Here is a 23,862-nt window from a genome sequence, read left to right as displayed (position 1 = left end):
CAACCGCCTCAGAGAAATGCTTGTGATCACACAGGCAGGTGGTGGGTGCCCTTTGCTCCAGAGCCCAGTGCAGGCTGTGGGCGACGTGTCCCCCGCCATGCACGCAGGCACATGCACTCACACACGTAAACACACACGGGGGGGGGGGGCACCCACCCAGCACCCACTTGCTCTGGGCACCACACGTTGTGCCAGGTCAGAGAAAGGCCTCAGAGCGGGAGGAGGGCACCCTCCCACCCCGTCCCCCTGCGCCAGCGTCCCCTCTGCACATCAGGGAAACAGAGGCACTGCAGCCCCATGGGCCCGGGTGTGGCCACAACTGGCCGCCTCCAGCTCTGACCCAGGAACGTAGCTCCTTGGAGGGTATTTCCTGGACAGGGAAGAGAGCTCATGCTTCTGACGAGGCCCAGCCACAGATGGCATGAAGCTGGTGCTGGCCGCTGGCAGCACGCCGGACCCAGGTTTGTTGCTTGGGCAAGCAGCCCAGAGGGTGGCAAACCATCTAAAGCTACAGGCAGACAGGAGGCCGACTGTCAGGAGTCCTGGAGGGAAAGTCAGAAGAAAGCTCGCCCTGGGCTGCAGCTCCTGCAGCACACTGCCAGCCCACCCCTCCTGACGACCGGCCCTGCAGGTCCCGGACGTGCCCTGCCAGCCCCCACCAGGGGCCAGCCACTTCCTTGCAATCAATCTCTTCCTACACATGCACACACACACACATGCATGCTGCACACTCTCACACGTGCACACACACACCACATGTATACACATGCATACATACAGACTCCCCCCACATGGGCATGGACACACGCACCCACCCCTCTTCCTGGTCCCTGGTGGACCCTGACAGCTATAGACGATTTTTGGTCGACACCAGGGAGAAACAAGTGGACGGTACTAGCATGTGCCTGGCGCCTGCTCAGTGCGTGTCTGCTTCTCTGACCGTCCGCCAGGCGGCAGAACCTCGCCCTGCAGTGGGCCTTCCCCACATGCAGGCTGGGCCAACCCCACAGCCTGTGGAGGGGCCCCTCCCACAGACGCACGGGTCACGGGCACCAGGTGCAACTGCTGCTTCTCTCTGAGCAGGAAGGCGGGGACCAACGAGACCAGGGGACAAGCTGGGACGCAGAAGTTACACATGGCGTGGGTGTGCTGCAGGACCCGGCAAGCCAGACGCACGGCGCTGGCACAGAGTGAACGCTCAGTAAACGCTGTGACTATTATGGGCTGAACTGTGTCCCCTAAAAGGAAACCATGAGGCCCAGGCCCCAGTCCCTCAGAACTTCCTACTTCCTTATAAGGTTCCTACTTCCTTATTTGAAAACAGGGTCTGTGCAGATCTGATCAAGTTAAGATGAGGTCTTTTGGGTGGGCCCTAAACAGGGACGACTGGTGTCCCAATCAGAAGAGGCGATCAGGACACAGACACACACGGGGAGAATGGCAGCGAAGACAGAGAGGCGTCTACTAGCCCAGGAACACCAAGATCACCAGCAACCACTGGAAGCTGTGGGAGACGCCAGGAGCAGATTCTTTCCCGCAGGATTCAGACAGGGCACGGCCCTGCCAGCCCCCTGATTTGGGACTCCTGGCTGCCAGACCCACGAGAGCACACTTCTGCTGTTTCTGCCAGGGTCTGTGGCACTTTGTTACGGCTGCCCCAAGACGCTCACACGGCGACTGCTGCACGAGCAGAGCAGACCCCGACAGCATTGAGCGGCGGGTGGCCAACCAAGTGGGCCAAACAGATTGACATCGCGTCCCCTGGCCCTGCTGGCTGGCTGACTGGACCCAGGATGCTGGCCACTTGGAGTGCCCATCTCCCATCCCCGAGAGCATGTGGCCGCCCCCTCCCCGCCATGAGCAGTGCCTCCCGTCCCACACCAGGCCCCGGCAGCTCTCCTTACCGCTAACGCCTCTTCCTGGCTGTGGATCTTTCTGCCGCTCAGCAATCTGGAAGACAGGCAGGCAGGTGAGATGTCACTTCTCTGGGTTCTGCCTGTGACGTTCCCAAAGCTGTGGTGGCCCTGGACATGTCCCTCCATCCCCACAGGGGACTAACTCAGCACCTGCTGGCCATCACCCACCAGGTGGCACTGTGACGTGTCTGGGGACCAGTCAAGAGTAACATTTAGTTTTCAAAGGGGAGTCTCACACATCACAGGGGTGTGGTGAAGTTCCAGATTGTGGCTATGTTTACGTGTGACAAGAGCGAAAGACAGCAGCCACATCAGGCCTGGCACTCAGGCAGCAGGTATCTGCCCGACTCCGGGATGGCCTGCCCCCAATCTCTGTGCAAGATTTCTGCTCCCCTCAAGGCAGGACCTTCGGAGGAGCCCCGCAGTGGCCTGAACGAGCAAGCCCAGGGCAGACATGGGGACGCTCCCCACACACCCCTGTAGCTCTCCCCTTGGGGAGGTCTGAAAGCATCAGCCGTTTCTAATTACTTACTCAGCCTCAAACTGGTTGGGGGTTATAATGTCTGCAACCGGCACAACCTTTTCTTTGTAAACTGGAAGGAGGTCCTCTGGAACGTACTGAGGAAGAGAGGAGACAGGAGCACAGGCTGATGCACCCAGAGGAGGAGGAAATGAAACCCAGGAACGTTCGAGTCCAGGCTCGGGGACCGTGACTGTGCAGAAGAGACATTCACACCACAGGGGCAGCGTGTGGGGACCCAACGGCTCCCAGGGGCCTGAGGGAGGGCCAGGGCGCCTCCTTCCATCCCTAACATCTTAGGCTTCTACGGAGGCCCTGGCGTGACTTTCTACCTTCTCCACTTTACGACGTCACCCACTCTGTCCCACGGCAGGTCGGTGAGCTGTGTCCACTGCCTGTGTACGGCTTGCAGGCTGAGAGTGATTTTCACTTTCTGTCTTTTAAAGTACGCTTTTTGGTGAGGAAGATTGGCCCTGAGCTCACATCTGTTGCCAATCTTCCTCTTTCTTTTTTTTCTCCCCAAAGCCCCAGAACATAGCTGTATATCCTAGTTGTAGGTCATTCTAGTTCTTCTATGTGGGATGCTGCCTCAGCATGGCCTGATGAGCGGTGCCACGTCCGCACCCAGGATCTGAACCAGCGAACCCTGGGCCACTGAAGCAGAGTGTGTAAACTTAACCACTCAGCCACAGGGCCAGGCCCCGATTTTCATATTTTTACAGGGTTGGGAGAAACAAGTCAAAAGATGAGTAACATTTTGTGACACAGAGAAATTACAGGGAATTCAAATTGCAGACAGTCCGTACACGAAATTTTACTAGAAAACAGCCATGTCCGCTCATCTGCAAACTGTTTGTGGCTGCTTTTGGCTACAACAGGGACCACAGCCCAAAAACACCTACTCTCTCGCCCTTTACGGAAAACCTCTTCCGCCAACCCGCTTCTCCTCCTACCCAGGGTTATGTCTTCACCCCGAGTGCAGTCTCCCAGCCAGGCATTTAGAGAACCGGTGTCCCGTGTTTCGATTAACAGCAACGGGTCCACTCACCCCCCTGATATATGCATGAAATTACTAACCATGGAGCCCTCGCCGTTCCACTTGTCACCCATCACCGGATCACACACTGGAGAGACACAAAGGGCATCTTATCAGCAAAAGCTGCAGCGGACGAGAAAACAGCCCTCGATGCTGACTTCTGTTGTTAAATCTCACGTATGCAACTAAAAGCTGGGAAAAAGTGTGGCCTCCCATTCTCATTTATCCTGTCACCTGGCACTGAGCATTTTGTTGTCCTGCCCCACCCGGGGCATCCATCCCCACCGTCCCTAGGGTCAGTGGTGGTCGTGCACCTCACTGCAGGGCCTGGCAGCCCAGCCTCCACATGCCGACACTGACTACAGCATGCTCCTGACCTGCTTCTCTCACACAGACGCCAGGTTCACTGTGAAGACGTTTCTAACCCACGTTCTCAAGACTCACATCTGTGGAGGCCCAGCAGATTCACACTCACGGGCTGGGAGAGGCGGCACGTGAACGGGGCGCCCAGAAGGAAGGGGGCTGAGCTGCCATTCACAGGGGCCCAGGCCGACCCCACTGGAGAAGGTGGCGGCCCTGAGGGCACGCGGGGTGAGCGCAGCGCCTACCGTACACGAGCCTGGGGTTCTGCTGCTTCAGCTCCCGCACGATGTCCACCACCATGGCCAGGAAGGACTTGTCCCTCGTGTAACCTTTGGGAGGGAAATCCAGGCCACCCTCACAAAACAGAAGGCTCACGCCAGCTGACCGCAGCAAAAGGGAAATAACCGCCATAGAAAGTGTTCCTCCCTGGAGAACGGCGGGCTGTTCTCAGATCCTGGGGCCACAGTTAAAATGAAGTGTCCCCAACAACCGGGGTAAGCAAGGGGACACCAGGCATTTCCCAAAAGAAACGTCAAGTTTTAAAGGAAAGGAAGAGGCCACAGTGACAGGTGTACAAGGAATGTTCTCCTCCTTCTGTCCTTTCACTTGCAAGAATAAGCATATTCACTTTTAACTACGTATGTAAATACAAACGGGTACTTCTTTTTTACCATGAGGGTTTGTAAACAAAACCAACACACCAGGTGGCAGCGTATCGCTCGCCTGGGTGTTTTCACCCCCCGACACCTTCCCCAAATCCCACCTGTCCCCTGCCGTGGGCTCCAGAACCCCAGTGTGGTGACTTGGCTTGGCCAGGACAGTCATCATCCAAGCAAGAACAGCCTGGCCAGGATCCCAAGGTCATGCTATGGGGTCATGGCAGTTACTAGAGTTCCACCGGGTTCTTGGTGGCACACGCCACGCCCCCTTGAAGGAGGCAGGGACCAAGGAGAAGCACGGGAGTGGGGGTGCTCCGGGCCTTCCCCAGCCCAGTCCCGGCTGGAGTGAGCCCCACCAGCACCAGCGCTCAGCTCCCTCCGGGCCTCACCTGTGAGCACATAATCATATTTGTTCACGTTGTTCAGCTTCAGACCTTCGTACAGCTCATGGAGTTCATCCGAGTTCAGCACCTGACCCTTCCAGTGTGTGTAGCCTGTGGAGAGAGCCGGACTCTCAGGGCCCTGACACATGGGGACACAGGTGAGACACAGCTCACCTGATGGCCTGCTGAGGCCCACACAATCGGCCAGTCACCCCCGATGACGCCAGCGGATGGTCCTTTCCCCAGGGGTTGCTGCAAGGACTCAGTAAGGTCACCCAGGCATGGTGCCTCGGTGGGCCCTCCTGGGCCATCAGCCTCAAAGAACCCCCTGGAAGGTCCTCTGGCTCTGACACTGTCTGGGGTTGTTGTTACTGACATCAGGGTCCCACCCTCCCATAGCAGTTCCCTCTGGAATTCACCCAGTGCAATGAGGGCGGTCAGCTCTCCAGGCCAGCTAAGGACGCCTGTGGAACCTGTGTCATGTTGAGAGATGGGACGCGGGGAGGGACACGCCAGACCCACAGAGCTGTGTAACTTCTCCCTATCTGTAGCAGGGCTCCTGGGGGTGACCTCCCCCCCATGTCACAGTCACTTGCTTTGCCAGCCTCTACCATACATGTTTCCCCATCCAGGACAAGTTGTTCCATCACTGTCACCTGGGCACCTGGCAGGTGAGGGCTTGTCCTGTCCTTGCCCGCACCCCTCCCCGACAAGGCTGAGTTGCAACAGAGCAAGTCTTGGACCAAATCGCAACCAGGAGCCACATGTGAATTAGAAACAGGCCCAGGCGCTCGACCTGCTCTCAGCCCCGAAATGTACCCAGGTGAAGCATTCCCTCCAGGCAGACAGACATGGGGGTGGTCTGCGGGGGGACCTTCCTGCCATGCGGGACCCTTGCCCACACAGGCTCAGGTAGGGGCAGGGTGGAAGGTCAATGGCTAGCCCATACATGCGGGGTGGGGCTGCACCATGGACACCCCGCATTTCACCCATGAAAACGCGTTCCTGGCATCCCTTAGGCCCTGAGGGATCTCTCTGATGGATGCGTTTCTAAGCACGAAAGTCAAAACCTCAGGAGGGTGGATTCCCACGATAGCCAAGTCCATCTGGACCACCAGGCGGTGGACCCCGGTGGACAGGCCCATGTCCTCACCCGGCTACAGGCTTCATTCAGGCGAAGCCCCACAGGCCAGGCAGTGCAGGCCCAGAGGAGAAGGAGCGATGGCTCCCTCCACCGGGTGGCCTGTGGGCATGAGGGCTGGCTCCCACCCGAGGCGGAGCCATGGTGAAGAAGCAAGTCTGGAACAAACGCCCAAGAACACCTGTCAAAGCAATTCTCCAGGGACTGCTGTGGCCTCTGGGACGTCAGCCAGGGGCAAATGCCCACCCTGTATGTTCCATCAGAAGACAGCGGCGTACCCATCAGACCGAGAAACTGACTGACCCCTGTTAGCCGGGTAACCTCAGGGGCAGGAGGGGCAGGGGTGTCCACCACGGGCCAAGACCAGCTTCTTGCTGCTCCAGCTCAGGTGTCCATTAGGAGCTGGCCGTGTCCCGGACAGGCGTTTGCTCCACAAAGACCTGGGCTGCCACAGAAAGCTCGCAGCCCAAGGGTGGGGGAAAATGGTCCTTCCTGCCCCTCGGTTTTCCAAACATCCTACCAGACAGGGTGGGACTTAAGGCGACTGCACACATAGTATATTTGTGTCCTAGGGCGGCGGTGACAAAGTCCCCCAGACCGGGCGGCTCCAACAGCAATTCTGGAGGCCAAAGTCCAAGATCAAAGTGTGGGTAGGGCTAGTTCCTCGGAGGCCTCTCTCCTGGGGTGTGTAGATGGCATCTCCTCCCCTGTGTCCTCACGTGTCCTCTGTGTATCTGTGTTCTGATCTCTTCTTCTCATAAAGACACCAGTCAGGTGGGACGAGGGCCACCCTCGTGACCTCATTTTACCTTAATCACCATCTCACAATACAGTCACATTCTGAGGTGCTGGGTTAGGACCTCAACACACAAATTTGGGGGGACACAATTCGGCCCGTAACACGCAGTGACAAAGGTGAGTCACACAGACCTCCAGGTCTCAAATGCAGGGAATCACGCAGAGCACGCAGCCCCTCGGTGAGGCCGGCTTCCCAAAGAGACAAGGGGGCTTGGTCCACACCTTTGAGCCCTCCTGCCCAGTTGCTCCTTCTCCACGGCTCAGGACAGGTCCAGAGCCTTCCAGACCCTTCTGAAACAGGGGAGGGGCACTTGGACCCTCTCTCCAACCCATCAGGTTATGGATGAAAAAACAAACTCTGCAGAGGTCGAGCGAGTGACCCCAAGGGACACAGCTCCTCAGGCAGCCAGAGCGGGCCCAGCAGGCCTGTCCCGCCCCAGCCTGCTGGGAAGGCCCCTCACTGTCCCCAGCCTGTCCCCAGCCATCAGGCTCCTGGTGTCCACACCAGCTACCTCTCCTCCCAGGATTTCACCACTTGGCCTGGCAGCTGGTCACACTAAAAACTGTAAGCGCCAAGCCAGCTGGGCCTGCCCTGCCCACTGACCTCCAGTGCCACCAGTTTCTTCCAGCTGTCCCCGGGGCAGGGATCCTGGCTAACAGGCAGCTCGAGGACACCTGTGCGGAAGGAGCAACTTGAGCACACTGGGTGGGCAGGCGCTGCTTCAAAGCCTGGCGCTGCCCTGGAAGGCGGGCCCTGGGGGAGCCTCTCCACGTCCCAGAGGGCAGAAAATGAATTGGGGTGGGGGCCTTGCCTGTTGAAAGAGGGCCTGTAAGAATGCGGGCTGGGGAAAGCTGAGCAGAGAGCCATCCTGAGACGGCTGTCCCCAGAAAGGCCAGCTGCAAGGCCGGCCCCCACTGGCGTCTTGTAACTTGCATTCCCCCATTCGCAGAACTGAGAAGAGAGGCTCACTGTTTGCAAGAACAATGTGCTTTGTGCCGCCACCTGCTTTGCCTGAGAGGCGAGAATTCGGTGCATGCCAGGCAGAAGCTGCCCACAGGACCAGCCCCCATAAAAATCCCAGGCGCTGATCTCTGACGAGCTCCCCGGTAGACGACATGTCACATGTGTTGTCACGGCTCCTTGCTGGGGAGTTAAGTCCGTCCTTCGTGACTCCGTGGGAGGGGCTCTGGAAGCGTGCACCTGGTGTCCCCGACCTCCCCTCATGCTTCCATTCCCTGCGCTGAGTTAGCTCGGTTAGGCCTTTTGCCGTCAGACAGCATAGCCATGAGTCCTCCCAGCCCATCACCGAAACTGGGGGTGGTCCTGGGGACCCCTGGCACAGTGGGGATCCACCCTAGGAACACCAGGGCTATCCCTGCCCCCTGCAAACGTTCCCTCAGCCTCCCTCAGCCCCCAAAGCCTGCCTACCCCAACCCAGCCACCTCTCATGATCAGCCTAGACCCTCCCCATCCACGGGGGTCTCGGACGCAGATCGCAGCACTGCAGCATCCGGAATGCAGATTCTCAGGCCCTGCCCAGGCCCGCGAGCCAGACTCCCTGGAGCCCCGCACTCAGTTTTCACAAGGCCCCAGGCGATTCTCAGACACACACAAATTCCAGAAACCCTGATTGAGATCAAGAGGCAGCAGACCATGGCCCCTGGGCCAAATCTGGCCAGCCACGGGTTTTTGTACAGCCTCCAAGCTAAGAACCAGTTATGACATCTTCAAATGGTTGGGAAACAAGAATACTTTATGATTTGTGAAAATGATATGAAATTCCATTTCTGGTGTCCATAAATAAAGTTTAAACTCTACTGGAACACGGCCACACCCACTTCTTTACTCACTGTTCTCTGGCTGCTTCGTGCTCCAACAGCACAAGAGTGGCAAAGCCTCAGTCATTTAGCATCTGGCTCTTTACAGGGAAAGCTTGCCAGCCTGGCTCTGGAGTACCTGCTCCCCCAGGAAGCAGGCTCTCTGGCCTCAATCTTAAGAGTGATTTCTGACTCTAATCACAATGACATCCCACTTCATGCCCACTATGATGGCTAGTATAAAAAAGACAAATAATAACAGGTGTTGGGGAGGACGGGGAGAAACTGGAGGCCTCGGACGTCGCTGGTGGGAATGTAAAATAATGCGGCCACTTTGGAAAACAGCCTGGCCGTTCTTCAAACAACTACACACAGAGTTACTATCTGATCCAGCAATTCTATACCTCGGTGAAAACAGGAGAAAACTGAAAACACGTCCACAAAAACACTTGTGGAACAGTAGCATGATTCATAGTAGGCATGATTCATAACCCCAAATGTCCATCACTGAATGAATGGATAAACAAAATGTGGTAGATACAGGCAGTGGAATACGATTCAGCCTTAAAAAGGCATGAAATACTGACTCATGCTAAAAATGGATGAACTCTGATAACATTAGGCTGCATGAAAGAAGCCAGTCACTAAAGGCCACATATCTATTGTATGATTCCAATTTATGTGAAATGTCCAGAACGGGCAAGCCACAGACAGAAAGTGGATTGGTGGTTGCCAGCACCTGGGAGGAGGAGGAATGAGGAGGGACCGCTAACAGGTAGAGTTACTTTGGTATGGTTTCTGCTGGGGCAATGAAAGTGTTCTGGAAATATACTGGTGATGGTCGCACAACTCTGTGACTACACTAAAAACCAGTGAATTGCACACTCAAGTGGGAGAATTAATTCCACGGCATGTAAATATCTGAGTAAAGATGTTGTTTAAAAAGAAAAAAGGGATTTCTGACCTGGAAGAGTGGGCGGATGTCGGCTGGCAGGACTGCGTACTTGGGACCAGAGCTGCTATACCGGGCGACCCCGACCCCAGGAGACAAGCAGAAGCAGGCTGAAGTGGTCAGAGCCTCTACATGGCTCAGGCGTCCCAGTGTGGGATCTATGGGGAGGCTTGTGGAGCAGGGTATAGACAGATTGTGGTTGAACCCTCAAGGCCGGTCATGCATAGCCTGAGCTGAGCACCGAGCACACAGTAGGACCCATGGTGGAACTAACACAACAGCGAGGCCTTTGCCAGACAGCTCGAGAAGCACAGTGCTGGACAAGGGTGCTCATGAATGGGGACAGCCTCTCTAACCGGGTGATTCACACACGGCTCATGCAGTAAATCTTTCTCCCCGTATAGACAGGCCTTAACAGATGCTTGCTGGAGGTGAGTGCAGTAAAAAAAATAATAAAGCGCCTCTGTTCTTAAAAAAAAAAAAGGTAAAAATAGCAAGTACTCTTGGGTCCAAAGCCCAGGACAGAACAGACAGGTCACCATGGGCGTCCTATACACACAGGGAGCGATTTGGCTCTACTTCCCGGGAATGGCGGCCGTGGGGCTGCATGGGAGCGGCTGAGTTATGTGTCCTCACCACCAGCTCCCCAGGTACCACGTGCCACACTGCCATGGGCGCTGGGATAAAAGAAACACCAGCCTCAGTTCTGAGCAGCAGAGTGTGGGCAGGGGGGAGGGGAACAGCAGAAAGGGGTACCTGGGCTCAGGGGCACAGTGAGGCCTCACCTAGCTACTCCCGGTTGGGGTGGTGGCACCTGAGCCACAGGGTGGCCCCGGGGAGGCCTGCCCTGGAGGCCCCAGTTAGGCTGCACAGACAGCGCCGTGGGCCCAACACAAGGTGCTCAGAGCCGCCCACAGATGGGAGCTGCCTGAGGGGTCCCCTGGCCAGGCAGGCCCTGAACAGCATCTGGGGGCGGCTGGGGTGGGGGCAGCGGGCTCTTCCCTATCCCGGGGGACTCCCAGGACCACAGGGGTGGGCCCCCCTGGAAGGGAAGCCCCCGTCCTCCTCCTGGCTCTAACCAGCCCCATACCTGCGTGGGCTCCCAAGCATGCGGGAGGGAGTCTGTCTTCATCCATCCATCCCTCCAGGGGCAGACCAGAGGCCCCCTTCTGTCTGGGAGCCCTCAGGACGGCCTGTCCACCACCAACTGAGAAGGTTCCACGGGAGCCCAGGAGACAGCCAATCACTAGTGAAGCCCCCAGAAGCTCCCGTCCTCACCCGGAATCTGGCGCAAAGGGCGCAGGAGTTTCTAGGCCAGGTCTTTGCTTAGCTGAACAAATGCTGATCGTGGCACAACATAACATTCAGCAATAAATTTAACTCCATTGTTTAATGTCCAAGCCAGTTTGGCTTATTTACTTAAAAAAAAAAAAAACAAGAGGGCAAGAGGGTGGTTAAAACAGCCAATAAAACACAAAGGATTCAGGGAAGTTCGCTGGATTGAGTTCGACTTTTCATTTGTTTGTTTTGACTTAAACTTTTTGGGACTTCTCCACATTTCCGAGCACCCTGGACATTCGGCAGAAGCAAAGGCAGGAAAGGACCACAGCCTTTTCACCAGGACCCGGCATGCAATTGCTCCCTCTCGATTGCAACACCCCCTCCCTTCCAAGAAGAATCGCACCCAAGAGAATTACGGAAAATCTTCCCCGTGCGGGCTGACCCTGAAGCACCTGCCCTCGTATCCTGTTGGCACCAACGCCAGGCTGTTTCTGGGACGTTCTGTGCTCCCGGGGTTCCTCCTGGGTTCAGGTAATTTCAGAAGAGGCGACGTGGCGACGTCTCCAAGAACCGAGAGGCTTTGTTCTCCCGCTCCGCACGGTGTGGGGATCACGGGCCAGCGCAGCCCGAGCTCAGGAGCTCGCCTGACAACTCGAGGGCTTTCCGAGGGCAGTGACCTTCACATACCCTTGAGCCAGCAACTCTGCTTCAAGGAGTCCGTGCACAGAAATCCTCGGGTCCTCGTGCACTGAGACACCCACACAAGCTGCCCCAGGCACTGGTTTTAATAGAGAAATCAGGATCCACCCACTTGTGCACCAGCAGCATGAACATGTGGGGCCCTCCCCACGGCCCGCGGTGTCACCCCAGTAGACAGCGGGGGGCATGAGCTGGCACATCACTCAGAGGACAGCACAGCCCTAGAGTAGGAACTGGGATCACTGTCCTTGTTTTACGGAGGAGGAAATTGAGGCACCGAGAGGTTATGCCACAGGCCCCAGGTCACCCAGCTCCAAAGCAGCCAAGCGGAGATTCAGAGGCAGCAGGCCAGACCACGGCCCCCGCCCTCCCATGCTGGGCAGCCCTCTGGTTCCATTTCCCCACCTGTCACATAAGGGGTGGGACCCCAGATGTCTACAGGGCCGTTTCTCATGCCCACACTCAGCTCTATGATGACGCTGAGGTCAACACCTTACCTGTGTGGTTTGAGAACTGGACAGAGTTCACCGCGTCGATCTCAAACCCCAAAACCTGCAAGACACACAGAGAAGGACCAGGTCTGAGAGAGCCGGGCGGCCCGCTGCCCCACAGCAGGTGCCCGATGACCGACGGCCTGGGGCCAGGCTGGAGGAGGGGAGTGGACTGAGGCCGGGCGAGTGCAGGTCCCCAGCACAGGCTGGAGGGTCTCCGACGTGGGGAACAGGAGGGTCTCCCCGAGTTGGGCCAGGTATTTGTACTCTTGGTGCTGTACATGTCTGCTGATGAACTTGTTCACTCCTTTATTTAAGAAATATGTTGGGGAGCAACAGCCCAAAGGGCGGAAACTCAGAGGCCACAGCCCTCCTGCTGGAACTCAATGGAGAAGCACTTTCAATCCCTCTGGAATCCCACCAAACGAAAGTGCTCAAAGAAACCCACGAGCCGTCCATCGGTCAGGGTGCTGAAGGGCGGTATGAGGTTTCAAGCCCCCACTCAGACGAGGAGGGAAGGCCAAGGGCTCCCCCACTCGGGGACACAACTGACTGCTCCCTCCCCAGGAGCCTGGCTGGCAGCCCCTCTGTCATCACATGTCAGCTGGGGAAAAAGAAGGCACCCAGCCTGGGTGCATACAGAGCATACAGAGCAGGCGACGGAGAAAAGCTAAAGCCATCACTGAGCGAAGAGCTGAGTTTATGGAAGGTGGGAGCTCTTCCTTTAATGACAGGGAAGAAATGGCCCAGAAGCCAATGCTGACAGGTGTTCGTGGTGAGAGGGAGAGAACCAGAGAGAGCCTTCCTGGTGCTTATCTTTACTCTTCTGATTGTCCACGTTCATTCAGTATTGATTCTCTCAGACGCTATGACATAGAGGACACTGCAGATCCCTCGGGGGGACAAGGCACACTCTCTGTGGGGGCCCCCGCACCCAATGGCTGTCAGAGGGGGCAGACATCAGGACACTTCTCAGCCCATCTCTTGGCCTCCATGTGCCACCCTTACCCTGGGTCCCTGCCAGGCCCCACAGGCATCTTCCACCTGCCTCTTCCAGGCTGGCCCCCGCTGACATTGTCGCAGGCGGACCCAGGACGATGGCCCTGCTGCGTGGTTCCCTCCCTGCCTCTCAGAGCGTCCACTGCATCGCTCTGCAGAGCCAGCCATCTCAGCTGCCGGAGGACCACAACCCAGTGCCGCACAAAGGCCTCAGGTGCAGGGCCCTGTGCTTGGGGATGAAGCCACGAGCCATCACCCACCAGGACGCGAGGCCCAAACACCCAGGAGCAAATCAATCCAGCGTGAGCCGTGTACCAGGGCCCGGCCAGGTCCTCCAGACCTGCGGGCACCAGGCAGCCACCCCCGAGAGCAAAGGGAGTGGCCTCGGGGCCATCAGCGCAGGAGGGACATCACTCAGGCCCTCCTTTCGCATCCCCCACCCTACATGAACGATGTCACCAGGGGAGGTTGGGGACTCATATATGGACCCATCCACCATTTGCCCTTTGGACACTCGAGTGCAAACAAGCTCTCAGCCGGCCCCGACTTTGAAGCCACATGAAACCACGTCATGACAGACAGGTGTTTAAATTGGGCTCCATGTGTGTTGACAGCTGAGCTGTCCTGCCGGCCCCCACCACCGGGACAAGGTCATCATCTTTCCTTTCGGAGGCTCTGGCTTTGCCCACAGCTGGGACGTGGGACTAAACTGGGAGTGCTGTCCCCCCACAAGGCCAGACCACGAAAACCACGTCATCCGCCAGGATCAGCGTGAACAGGACCAACCATGCCTGGAAATCCGGGACGCAGCTCACCGAGTCCCGGGACCTCTGCCTCCCCATCTCTGTCTGCTCCATGCCACCCAGGCCACCAGCAGGGCCTCTCAGAGCTACCCCCCACCTCCCAACACCCTTCCTGAGGGAAGCACACCCCTTGCTGGCCGCTCCATCCCGGCAGCTCCCTGGGGCACACACGGGGCCCACCCTGCCGCCTGCCTGCACCAGGCTGCCCGGAAGGGTCCTCCACCTTCTCCCCAACTCTCCCAGCTCCATCACCCCCACTCCGCTTCCAAGGCCCCAGCCTCTCGGCCATGGCCTTCCAGGCCCCACTGCATCCGTGCTGCGGGTGAGTCGCCGCTGCCCTCTGTGACGGTCAGGGCTCCAGGAGGGCAGGACCTGTTCTTTGGGACACGTGGGGACAGAGCAGGGCTTACTGAGTAGTCGCTGATTTGATACACACACCACACGTATTTCCCATGTCTGTGTCTGCCATCCTCGTCCCCTGCTCTAGGCCCCAGCCCCCCACAGGGGGTGCCCAGTCTCCCCTCCATTCCCTCCCGGCCAGCCGGGTCTCAGCTGGGGGCCCCTGGGACGTCCACTTCCACAGCTGAGGCCACCAAGGGCCACCACAGACCTCGGCCCCGCCCGGAGTGTGGGGATCGGGGTCACGGCTAGAGCTCAACTGATGATGACGGAGAACGGACTGGCCAGGGACTGAGGAGAAAGAGGCCAAGGGGCGCTGAGGGGCTCAACGATCAACAGCCAGGACTTCCAGTTAACGTGGCCGCTGCCCTTGAGACCCTCGCCCTCCCCCAAACTCCAGGAAAAGGAGGACAAAGGACCTTTTTATAATTCTGGTCCACAGAGACAAGCCAGGGAGGGGGCAGACGGTGGGTGAGAGGTTTCAACAAACTCAGTTTGTGTGTATATGAGAGAGAGGCAGACAGACAGGGAGTCAGAACCAAGGGGAGAAGCTGGTCCCAGGGCCCACCCCTCCGCCATCTTGCCCTGGCCGTCCCTGCCTTCTCCTCTGTGTCAACTCCCCACCCTCTTTTCCCCTTCATCTGACACCACCAACCAACCTTCAAGCCTCCTCGCCAGGTTCAAAAACAGGCAAAGCTCTGGCGTGGGCAACGAGGAGAGCAGGGAGGCGGGGGCGCGACCGGGAGCTGGCTTCTGGGTGCTGCGCAGTCTCTTCTTCACGTGGGTGGCGGGGACATGGAGCGCTCACTTTGTGAAATCGCTAAGCTATACATTTATGACTCGTATTTAACAAGTCTTCTTAAAAATTTTAGGCCGGTATTATCAGGACTTAAAATAATAAAACAAAAGTCAACAGTCTTTTTAACTAAGCAGTTAAGATGGGCACTTTGCAAATTGACTTGCCAGATTTCACGGCCTCCTATACACGGATATAGCCTGCAGTATTTCAAATGCTTTACAATTCTAATCAATTCTGAGGAAACAGATTGGAAGCAATGATGACACAAATCCTGAAAATCCTGCCAAAATATCCTGCTCCACTGCTTCTGGATGTGCAGATAATTAATCCTTTGGAGCTGGCAAATTGGAAGTCGCTATTTTCCGCTTTTAAAAGACAGAGAGAGCTAAGCCGCCAGGCTGGCATCTCCATTTCAAATACCAGCAGCGACATCAGCTTACTAGTCAGTGTCCCATGCTAGTGTGAGTGCACCTCTCAAACGGCAGGTGCGGGGCTGAGTGAGACTCAGAGAAAGACCACGCAGAGGGGCCGAGCTCCACCACGGAGCCCTCAGACCCCAGAGGAAGGAGAGTCCTGTGGTTTAAATCTAGTCTGCAGCTCAAACGCGCCCTGTGATGCTGGGGCTGTGACCCTGGAAATCACATCCCTGCTCAGCCAGTGGCTCCCAACGGCATTTGCAACAGGGAGGGAGAGAGACACTGGGAGAAGAGAAGGGTCCTGCCCCTTCCAGGTGGCTTTATCCCAGCGCTCTGCTCCTGCACAGTGATGGGCTTCCTCTAGCAGCAGCTAAATCCACTTCTTGGATTTCCCATCGCTGGCAGAATGCCTCATCACCACCCTCCCCCCCGCCCACGGATCCCCTCCTCCCAGAGCTCCTAACGACCACAATCTCTTCTCTCTGATCCCGTGGTATCAGCTGCCGGCAGGTGCCTCCTCCACTAAATTTTCATGTTCCCTTTTTTTCCCTTTTCTGTTCTTCCAATATCTGCCTTAACAGCTGTCTCTATTAAATTCTCTGTGAAAATAATCACTCTGGTTTCTGTTTCTGGACTGGCCCTGCCTGACACACCTCATCTTCCCCCACCCACAGGGGACCCGGACACAGACTGATCCTCGGCCAGGGGTCAGCACTGTGTCCTGGCCCCCCACACACCGTGAGCAGCCGGGTTCTCCCCAACGGTTGCCTGCCCGGTGTGCGGGCAGATCAAGTTCCTGTAACCTCGGCAGCCATCACGCGAATCACATCATGTGGCAACAGACCAGGGTGCCCCGTGGACCCTCCTGCCTGTCAAGACCACCCCATACGGGCCAATTTGTGGGAGAGCACTGCTGGTCTAAGTATTCTCACAGGTGAGAACCACACAGTTTTACAGTAAACCTTGGAGCTCAATGGCCTGTGGGCTCCTGCAAATTCTCAGAATTCTAAGAATGGCCCCGGTGGCCCCGGCTCACCCTTGCACAACGCCACGGGAGTGTGGGCGGAACCTCTAAATCTGACAGTCTCTCCCGTGATTCTGTCCTGTGGCAAACCAGAGATTAGCTAAGCGAGTCTGGTCCAACAACACGAACCCTTTAGACGCAGAGTCGTCTCCAGCTGATGGGCAGAAGAGGACATTGGAGCGATGCGAATGAGAGGAGGACCAATACACCGTCGCAGGCTTTGAGGATGCAGGCCACATGGTGAGCAATGCAATTTGCAAGTGAGTTTTACACACAGCCATTACTAAGAACTGAGTCATGAAACCACACATATAAATTACATCTTAAGCAAACATAAGAAATAGCCGAGCCCCACCACCCCCTAATTAGTCCGCTGTATTTCACCATTAGCCAGGCTCCTGAGCCTTCTGCGTCCGTTGGATTGGCATGGCAGGATTCTACCCAATGGAGGCCATGAGGCATCTCTTCCAACCCCAGCCAGCACTTTACCGTCAGCCGGGTGGATGTACTCACACCACAGGAACTGGCCCTCCCCCACCCCGAGACAGTTTTTTAACATTCACCAGCACACGGCAAAAACATCCAGACAAGACTTGTTTTAAGAAAAAAGAGGAAGAACTGACTAATCCAGACTAGGGAGGATGCGAGAAGGAGGCCTTGAGAGGCAGGGACGGACCCCCCCTCCACCAACCCCTGCTGCCCCGGGCGAGCGGCTCCCCCTCCCAGCACCGCCCTGGCTGACCCTGGTGGTGCCTGCCCTCCGCCTCCAGCTTCCCCACCCCACCCCAGTCAGGGGCCCGGGGAAGCGTCTCCGTGCCCCATCTCTGCAAGGATAGCCTGCAGGCCTGGCTCAGGATCCTCACTCCCATTCCTGTGAGTCTGAATGGCCTCCCCGCCACCATTCTCCTTGCCCCTTCCCCCGACCCCTGGTGTATCCCGCTAAACCCCAACCTTCAAGGGCTTGCCACTGCCCATGGGAGGAAGCCCAGACCCCCATTCTGTGAGTCCCTCCCAAGCGCCTCTGAATGAAGGCTGGCAGTGGCCAAAGCCCCAGCTTTGGGCTCTACCACCAAACCCACTCCCACTTCAGAAAGGGCTGGGAGTCTCGGCCGAGAGGGCCCGCGACAGAGCAAGCTCCCGCTCCCCCGAGTACGTGCCGCCCCCCCCTCCGGCTGCTGAGGAAGACCTGCCACACGAGACCACGCAAGCACAGCTGACGCCGAGCAGCCAGGGCTCTCATAGCTGAGAGGGGCCACAGAGACTCCCAGCCAGCCAAAACCGGTGGCATTTCTGGAGAGGTCTTAGCATCGGATACGCTGCCTGTCACCCCTAATCAGTGTCTGGCATGTGGCAAGGCCCCCCACCTGCTGTTGGAGGAGAAGTGTGGACAGGCGCACGGCACACAGGGAGAAGCCAGTCTCCCGCCAAGGGAGGAGTCCACACACACGGCCTGAGTCCCAGGCTGGCGGGATGGCTCGGAACTGGCTCCAGCTTCCGAGCCCTGCCAACGCACGGGGGAAACACGGCAACCGTCAGCGCAGACTGCACCCGGGAGAGCACTGTCAAACGTCCCGGAGTCGTGCAGACACAAAGAGCAGTGATGGCCAGGACGCAAGGAGGTGATCAACCTCTCCAGTTCTACGCGCCACGGCAGCCAGAGGATGTCAACGCGGGCTCCCGTCCTCTGCCCCAGTGCAGACCTCGGGCTGCCCTCCTGGGCAAAGTGTCCCTCCTCGAGGGTGGCTACATGTGCCAGGGGGCCTGAAGCCATGCTCCGGTCCCTCAGCCTTGGGTGGTGATGCATGCTCCCCGCGGCCAGACGGCCGCCTCACAGCTGCACCGCCAGCCCACTCTGCCGGCAGTGAGGTTAACTCGGCAGCCAGGCGATCTGCCCTCACTGGGGAGGCAGGGTGCTCAGAACAGCAGGAGTGGGGAAGCTCTGGAATATTCCAAGGCAGGGCCCCACCTGCCCAGACCACCCTTGGGAGAGTGGTTAGTGCCGGGCAGGGACAAGGGTCACAGTCATTAAGATCCTCGTGGTGGCTTGTTTTGCAAGACGTTAGCCACTTTCATAGGAAATTGGAATTAGAAAAGAGGGAACACGTGTCATGTGACTGCTGTCATCTAGATCAGCCTGGGGGGTCCCTGTCCCTTCTACCAGTTACCGGTCAGCCTACAATTCTGCTCAATCCTCCTCCAGCGTCCTCTCATCTCTCACAGGAACTTCTGCTGGAAACAGCCCTCAGCCCCGCGGAGACGGCTGTCCCCAACATGTCACACGGCCTGTCTGCCCTTGACTGGCAGCCCCCTCTCCATGCAGGGGGCGGTGAGGAGGGGATGGGGTCACGGGTCTGCCCTCACGCTCCCTGCGCTCTGCAAACACCGGATCATTCTGCCCCATGCTCTATCTCCTCTGTTGCTGGTCACAATAACACGTTCCCCTCAGCCACTAAAAGGTACTTTAGACTCGAGCCCGGAAAGAAATCCAGAAACAAGGTCAAGGTTCTGCTCTTTCCTCTGCTGTACAGCATTCTTCTCTTCCCGGGGAAGGCGGCTGCCCCAGGCTGCCGGCCTGACACCGTGAGCGAGCGGTGTGCTTTGGGGACCTGGCCAAAAGCAGTTTGGGAACCACGGCCCTGAAGCCCAGAGCCGCAGGCGTCCAGCCGGCACAAATCAGTGTCACGCTCACCGCGAAGCAGCTGTGCTGGCACCGTGGGCAGAGCTCCGTCCAGGCAGCACCCTGGGAGCCCGCACTCCTGACTGCCAAGGGGACTGCTCTCACTCTGCCGAGGAGGCTGAAAAAGGCTCAGAAGGCAGGGCCAGGCCTCTGAGCCAGAACTCCCAGATGAGGGGCCGCGGGGTCAGTCCCCACAGGTGGCCTCTCTGGCACCCCTCACATGCATTTTCCAGTCTCTGAGTAGCAGGAGGGCAGATCTGGGGGGCCCAGACAGAGCCAACCTCCTCCCGCCATTTCTAAGTTCTCTTCCCACACTCAGCTGTGTGAACAGGCGTACCTTTGGAGTCTCGAGCTATAGGGTGACCATCAAAACTCAGAATATAATCCCCTAAGCACGGCTCTGGGTGTCCAGGCATGGAAACCCGGCTGCAATTGGCAAGTGCGGGACTCCAAGGCCATTTCCAGGCTCTGCCCACCCCAGCCCATGCCGCACTTGGTGAGGTTGCTGCAAGCCGGTCAGCAGGCCACCCCCACCCATCTCCCAGCTCCTCCCCACTGCAGTGGGGCTTAGACGTGGGGGTGGGGGAGCAAAATGCCCACGTGGGACCCTGTGGAGCATCCTGCAGCGCTAACAGACTGATCCCACAAGAGCCGAGCAGCCTGGGCCAAAGGAAGCAGGTGCAGACTGACAAGGAACCCAGACCTGGGCCAAGGAAGCGCTCAGGGGTTAAGGGCAGAAAGTGTCCCCTGGACTAAGAAGCGTCTGGAAACTGCTCTTGTGATGGGCTGAACTGTGTCCCCTCCAAATTCCTCTGTTGAAGCCCCAATCCCTGGAGCCTTGGAATGTGGCAGTATTTGGAGAAACGGTCTTTAAAGAGGGGATTAAGGTAAAAGGTAAAATGAGGTCACTAGGGTGGGCTGTAACCCAATCTGACTGGTCATCTAATAAGAGGAAGAGATCAGGACACAGACACACACAGAGGGACAGGGACGCCGTCTACAAGGAGAGAGGCCTCGGGAGGAACCAGCCCTGCTGACCCCTGGATTGTGGACTTCCAGCCTCCAGACTGCGAGACAATGACCTTCTATTGTTGAGCTGCCTGCTTCGTGGCGCTTTGTCAGGGCCACCCGAGGACACCAGCAGAGGCCTGTTTGAGGCCCAGCTGCGGGGGAGCATGGTCTCAGCACCATCAGCCCTGCACCTCCCCCTCTCTTCTGCTCTCCCCATCCCTCAAGACCACATCTTATTACTGTAATTAAGAGGAGGGGGAGGTCATTAGGGCAAAGGACGCAGGGAAGGAAGCCAAGACCCAACCCACACCCACTCCTGACAGCGGTCCCGGCCTCTACGAGGCACCCCAGGCACATGTGGGTGCCACCCAGCGCTCTTTCCTGCCTGGTCCTTCTGCATGCTGGGAGGTGAGCAAGGCACCCCCGGCCCACCTCATGCAGCAGCCGGCACCTCCAAGAGACTGCTCACTCCCCATCTCCCCCGGTCCTAAAACAGCCTGTGAGGCAGGTCTCACATCCATTCCACAGAGGAGGCGACTGAGCACCACAGGGCTCCAGGCAGCAGGTGGCCTCTTCAAGGTCACGACCCCAGTGAAGAGGCCCTGCCTTCCGTGACACCCGCCCGCCATGTTCCTCCTGGGCCTCAGAAACGTCGAGGGGAGCAAAATGCAGGGCGATTAAATCAGAGACAGAGGGGTCACTCCTGCCCCAGGGATGACAGGAGGGAGGAGATAACACACTTCTCCACCCCCCCAGCCTGTGGCCATCAAGCCCACAGGGAAGGATGCTGGGCACTGGGGAGACCCCAGGTAAGAATAACAGCTTGGTCCTTAAGAGGCACTTACTTCCCCAGGTGGCAATCTGGAGGAGTCCCCTCCCCCGGAGTAGGTGTGGAAGTTAAGAGCGTGTGCCTGGAAATTCAGGAACAAGGGACACCACTGCAGGACCCGGGAAGAGCTGAGCAAGGGACAGTTTGCCCCGTGGAAAAGGAAAAGGGCACGGCAACAGGTGGATGGGGAGGAGGACAGGGCAGAGGGCATGGAGAAGCCAGCAGGGGCCCGTGCGCCTCTGCTGGGGGCGAGTCCCACGGCACCCTGGCGAATGCCGTGCTGGGATGCTCCTGTCGCTGGGCAGGGAGCTGAAGCTGTTCTCAGAGCCCAGCCTGGTCCCATCCTTCCAGGCTGCCCTACACCTTCCCCCGCAAGCACAGGTCCCCCCAGTGGCCCTGCCTGCACAACCCACCTAACTGCCAAGTCTCCCCTCCCCGAGGGGCTAGGGGCGGGCAGTCCATCCAGAGCAGCGGCCAAGAGCGGGGGCTGGGGGACAATCCCAGGCTAGCACCCTGACCACTCTGGGGAGTCAGCTCCCCACTGGCTGGAGTGAGAGGGGCAAGGACAGGACTGTGCACTAAGCACCGCACACTTCTCAATGGTGCTCGCCGATGAGTGGCGGCCGCCCTGCTTTGGACTGAACCCTGCTACCTCTCCACCTGCAAGTCTTTGCTCCACTATTTCCCCCGTGGCGCCGGGCATCGCAGCCTCAGGTCAGCCCTCAAACTCTACTGGGAGGCAGTTCCAACCCGTCCTACAGTCCTTCCAGCCAGCCTGCACTCCGCAGGTGGCAGTGACCCATGGCCTTTTATGTCCTGCAGGGCCCAGCAAAGGACTAAGCATGCACAGCAGGGGACATGGGACCTGCCGAGACCTGTTCCTAGCCCGGGGTCAGGCCCCGAAACACCAGCCAAAGGTGAACGGTACAGGAGAGTCATCACCTTGTGCAGACAGGCCAACAAGGCAAGGAAGTGCTGGTCACCCCAGCGTTGCCTCTGGCCCAGCACGACACCCCGCCACACCCAGGCCTCCTCCTGTGCCTTCAAGGGCCACGCAGCCATAACCCTGGGGCTGCAACAGGAAGGACTGGGCGCCGGTCAGTGAGCCACAATGAGATGGGGTGAGTGCCCAACCAGGACAGACACACGAGGCAGAGGCGGAGCGAGGGGAGCTTGTGGGGATGGCCAGTAAGGAAAGCCTAACACATTTAGAAGGTGGCTTCTAAAGTCAAACCCTGCATGGGACTGAACTGGTTTCTGGGATTTTCTTCTTCAGAGCTAACATCTGCAGGCAGGCCTCGTCTGCCCCATCCCCGTCCCGGGGGACCACCTCCCGGAAGGTCAGCCGCTCGCCCGGGGGCTTCACTATCCATGAGCTTACTCCTCCCTCCCACAGGGGGCAGGGACAGAATCCGGGGCGCCCGGCAGGTGAGCACTGCAGGCACCTGCCTATCCTCTCTCCTCCTCCGCTCCGGGGACCACCGCTCGCGTGACGCCCCGGCCGCTGCGAAGCATTTTCTCGCCTCCAGGGAGCCCCCGCCCGCAGCTGGCCGGGCCGGAGGGAAGGGGCGGAGGCTGGCGAGTGCGCACAGCTCGTGCGCGGGGGCTCCAGCCTAACTAATCGCTCCCGCCCCCCATTCCCTCCCACCCTCAGGGGCCCACCGAGTGTGCCCCCCGCCCGCGCAAAGCACTCGCCTCCGGAGCCCGCATCGGGCACCCCGCACTCCAGACTAGGACCTGCGGCTGCCTCGGTGGCCCGGCCAAGGTCACTCGGCCCGGCTGCGGCTACCCCGCAGCGGGCCCGCACTGCCGGGCGCGGGGACACCAGCCGGGTTACGTAAGGCCGGCCGGGCCGGGCCGGGGTGGAGCGTACCTGCAGCGGGAACGTGGCCGCCCGGTTGCCCACGTAGCCGCGGACGACGTGGCTCTGGATGGAGAGCACCCGGCACTCCTCCTCCATGCCGGGCCTGCCGCGGCGGCGCGGGGCCGGGCGGGCGTCAGCGTCTCCGCCGCTGGCGGGGGCTCCGGCTCCGCTCGCGCTGCCCTCCGCTGCGCTCCGCTCCGCTCCGGCCGCCCCGCTCGGCCCCGCTCGGCGCAGGCGCTCGGCTCGGACGCCAGGCCGCCTCCCTCTGACCTCAGCGCTGCTGGGAACCCGCGGGTCCCGCGCTGCGCGGGGGGCGGGCCGGGGGCGGGCCATCGAGCAGGCCCGCCCACCCCGCTCCTCCCCGGGGACGGAGAAAATCGAAACCGCGCTCCCCTGGGCCGCGGCGACCACGTCACTCTGCGCTCCCAGCACGTGGGTGGGGGTAGCCACCCTCCAAAAGCCGGGTTTGCACTTTTAATTTTTCCCGCTAAGGGCACTGTTGCGTCGTTCATTCATTCATTGAGTCATTGATCCATTCATTCATTCTACAGAGGTCCGCGCGCCCTGGCCCTGCGCCTCCTTTCTGACGTCCGGGCCCCATATTCCCGGGCGCAGGCGGACCGTGACCCCGTCCGACCGGGACAGTCATGGAGGAAACGCGCGGGAGAGGGCGCAGAACTTGGAGACTGCGGAGGCGCAGCGCGGGGAAATGACCGGGACCGCCTCCCCACCGGCCGCGCCGCCCGCAGTGCCAGGTCTCCCCTCCAGGGGCGTCAGGGCCGCCGAACGCCCTACAGGGCCCGGATCCCGCCATCCGATCCAAACTCACCCCTCCGGCCACTGCGCGGACAGGCGCAGGGACGCGGGAGCCCCGGGCCCGCCCCGCAGGACCAAGGACCCAGGCTCGCTCTGCCCGCCCTGGCGCGCCCACCGAGGGGACGCGGAGCTGACGATCGCGGGCCACGAGGGGACTTGCCCTACCCC

General features: G+C 59.0%; 1 protein-coding gene across 2 annotated transcripts in view; it reads right to left on the bottom strand.

Annotated features, from left to right (window-relative positions):
• The window catches only part of PDXK (pyridoxal kinase), a 32,981-nt gene extending 9,803 nt beyond the window's left edge, over positions 1-23,178 (bottom strand). Inside the window, exons 1-7 of one of the 2 annotated variants that reach the window (XM_014832015.3) lie at positions 22,888-23,178; positions 12,064-12,118; positions 4,884-4,988; positions 4,081-4,164; positions 3,514-3,560; positions 2,449-2,534; positions 1,905-1,950 (exon numbers count right to left, since the gene is read on the bottom strand). In XM_014832015.3, the coding sequence (XP_014687501.1) occupies positions 1,905-1,950; positions 2,449-2,534; positions 3,514-3,560; positions 4,081-4,164; positions 4,884-4,988; positions 12,064-12,118; positions 22,888-22,974 (510 nt within the window). In that variant the 5' untranslated portion in view covers positions 22,975-23,178. Of the gene's footprint in view, positions 1-1,904; positions 1,951-2,448; positions 2,535-3,513; positions 3,561-4,080; positions 4,165-4,883; positions 4,989-10,676; positions 10,789-12,063; positions 12,119-22,887 lie in introns of those variants that run through there. The other variant, XM_070488968.1, reaches the window with a different exon arrangement.
• Between the last annotated feature and the right edge of the window lie 684 nt (positions 23,179-23,862).

Source organism: Equus asinus, chromosome 18, assembly GCF_041296235.1.
Source record: "Equus asinus isolate D_3611 breed Donkey chromosome 18, EquAss-T2T_v2, whole genome shotgun sequence".
Taxonomy (NCBI): Eukaryota; Metazoa; Chordata; class Mammalia; order Perissodactyla; family Equidae; genus Equus; species Equus asinus.
Note: the sequence above shows the minus strand (reverse complement) of the source record. Positions and strands in the feature narration are given on the sequence as shown.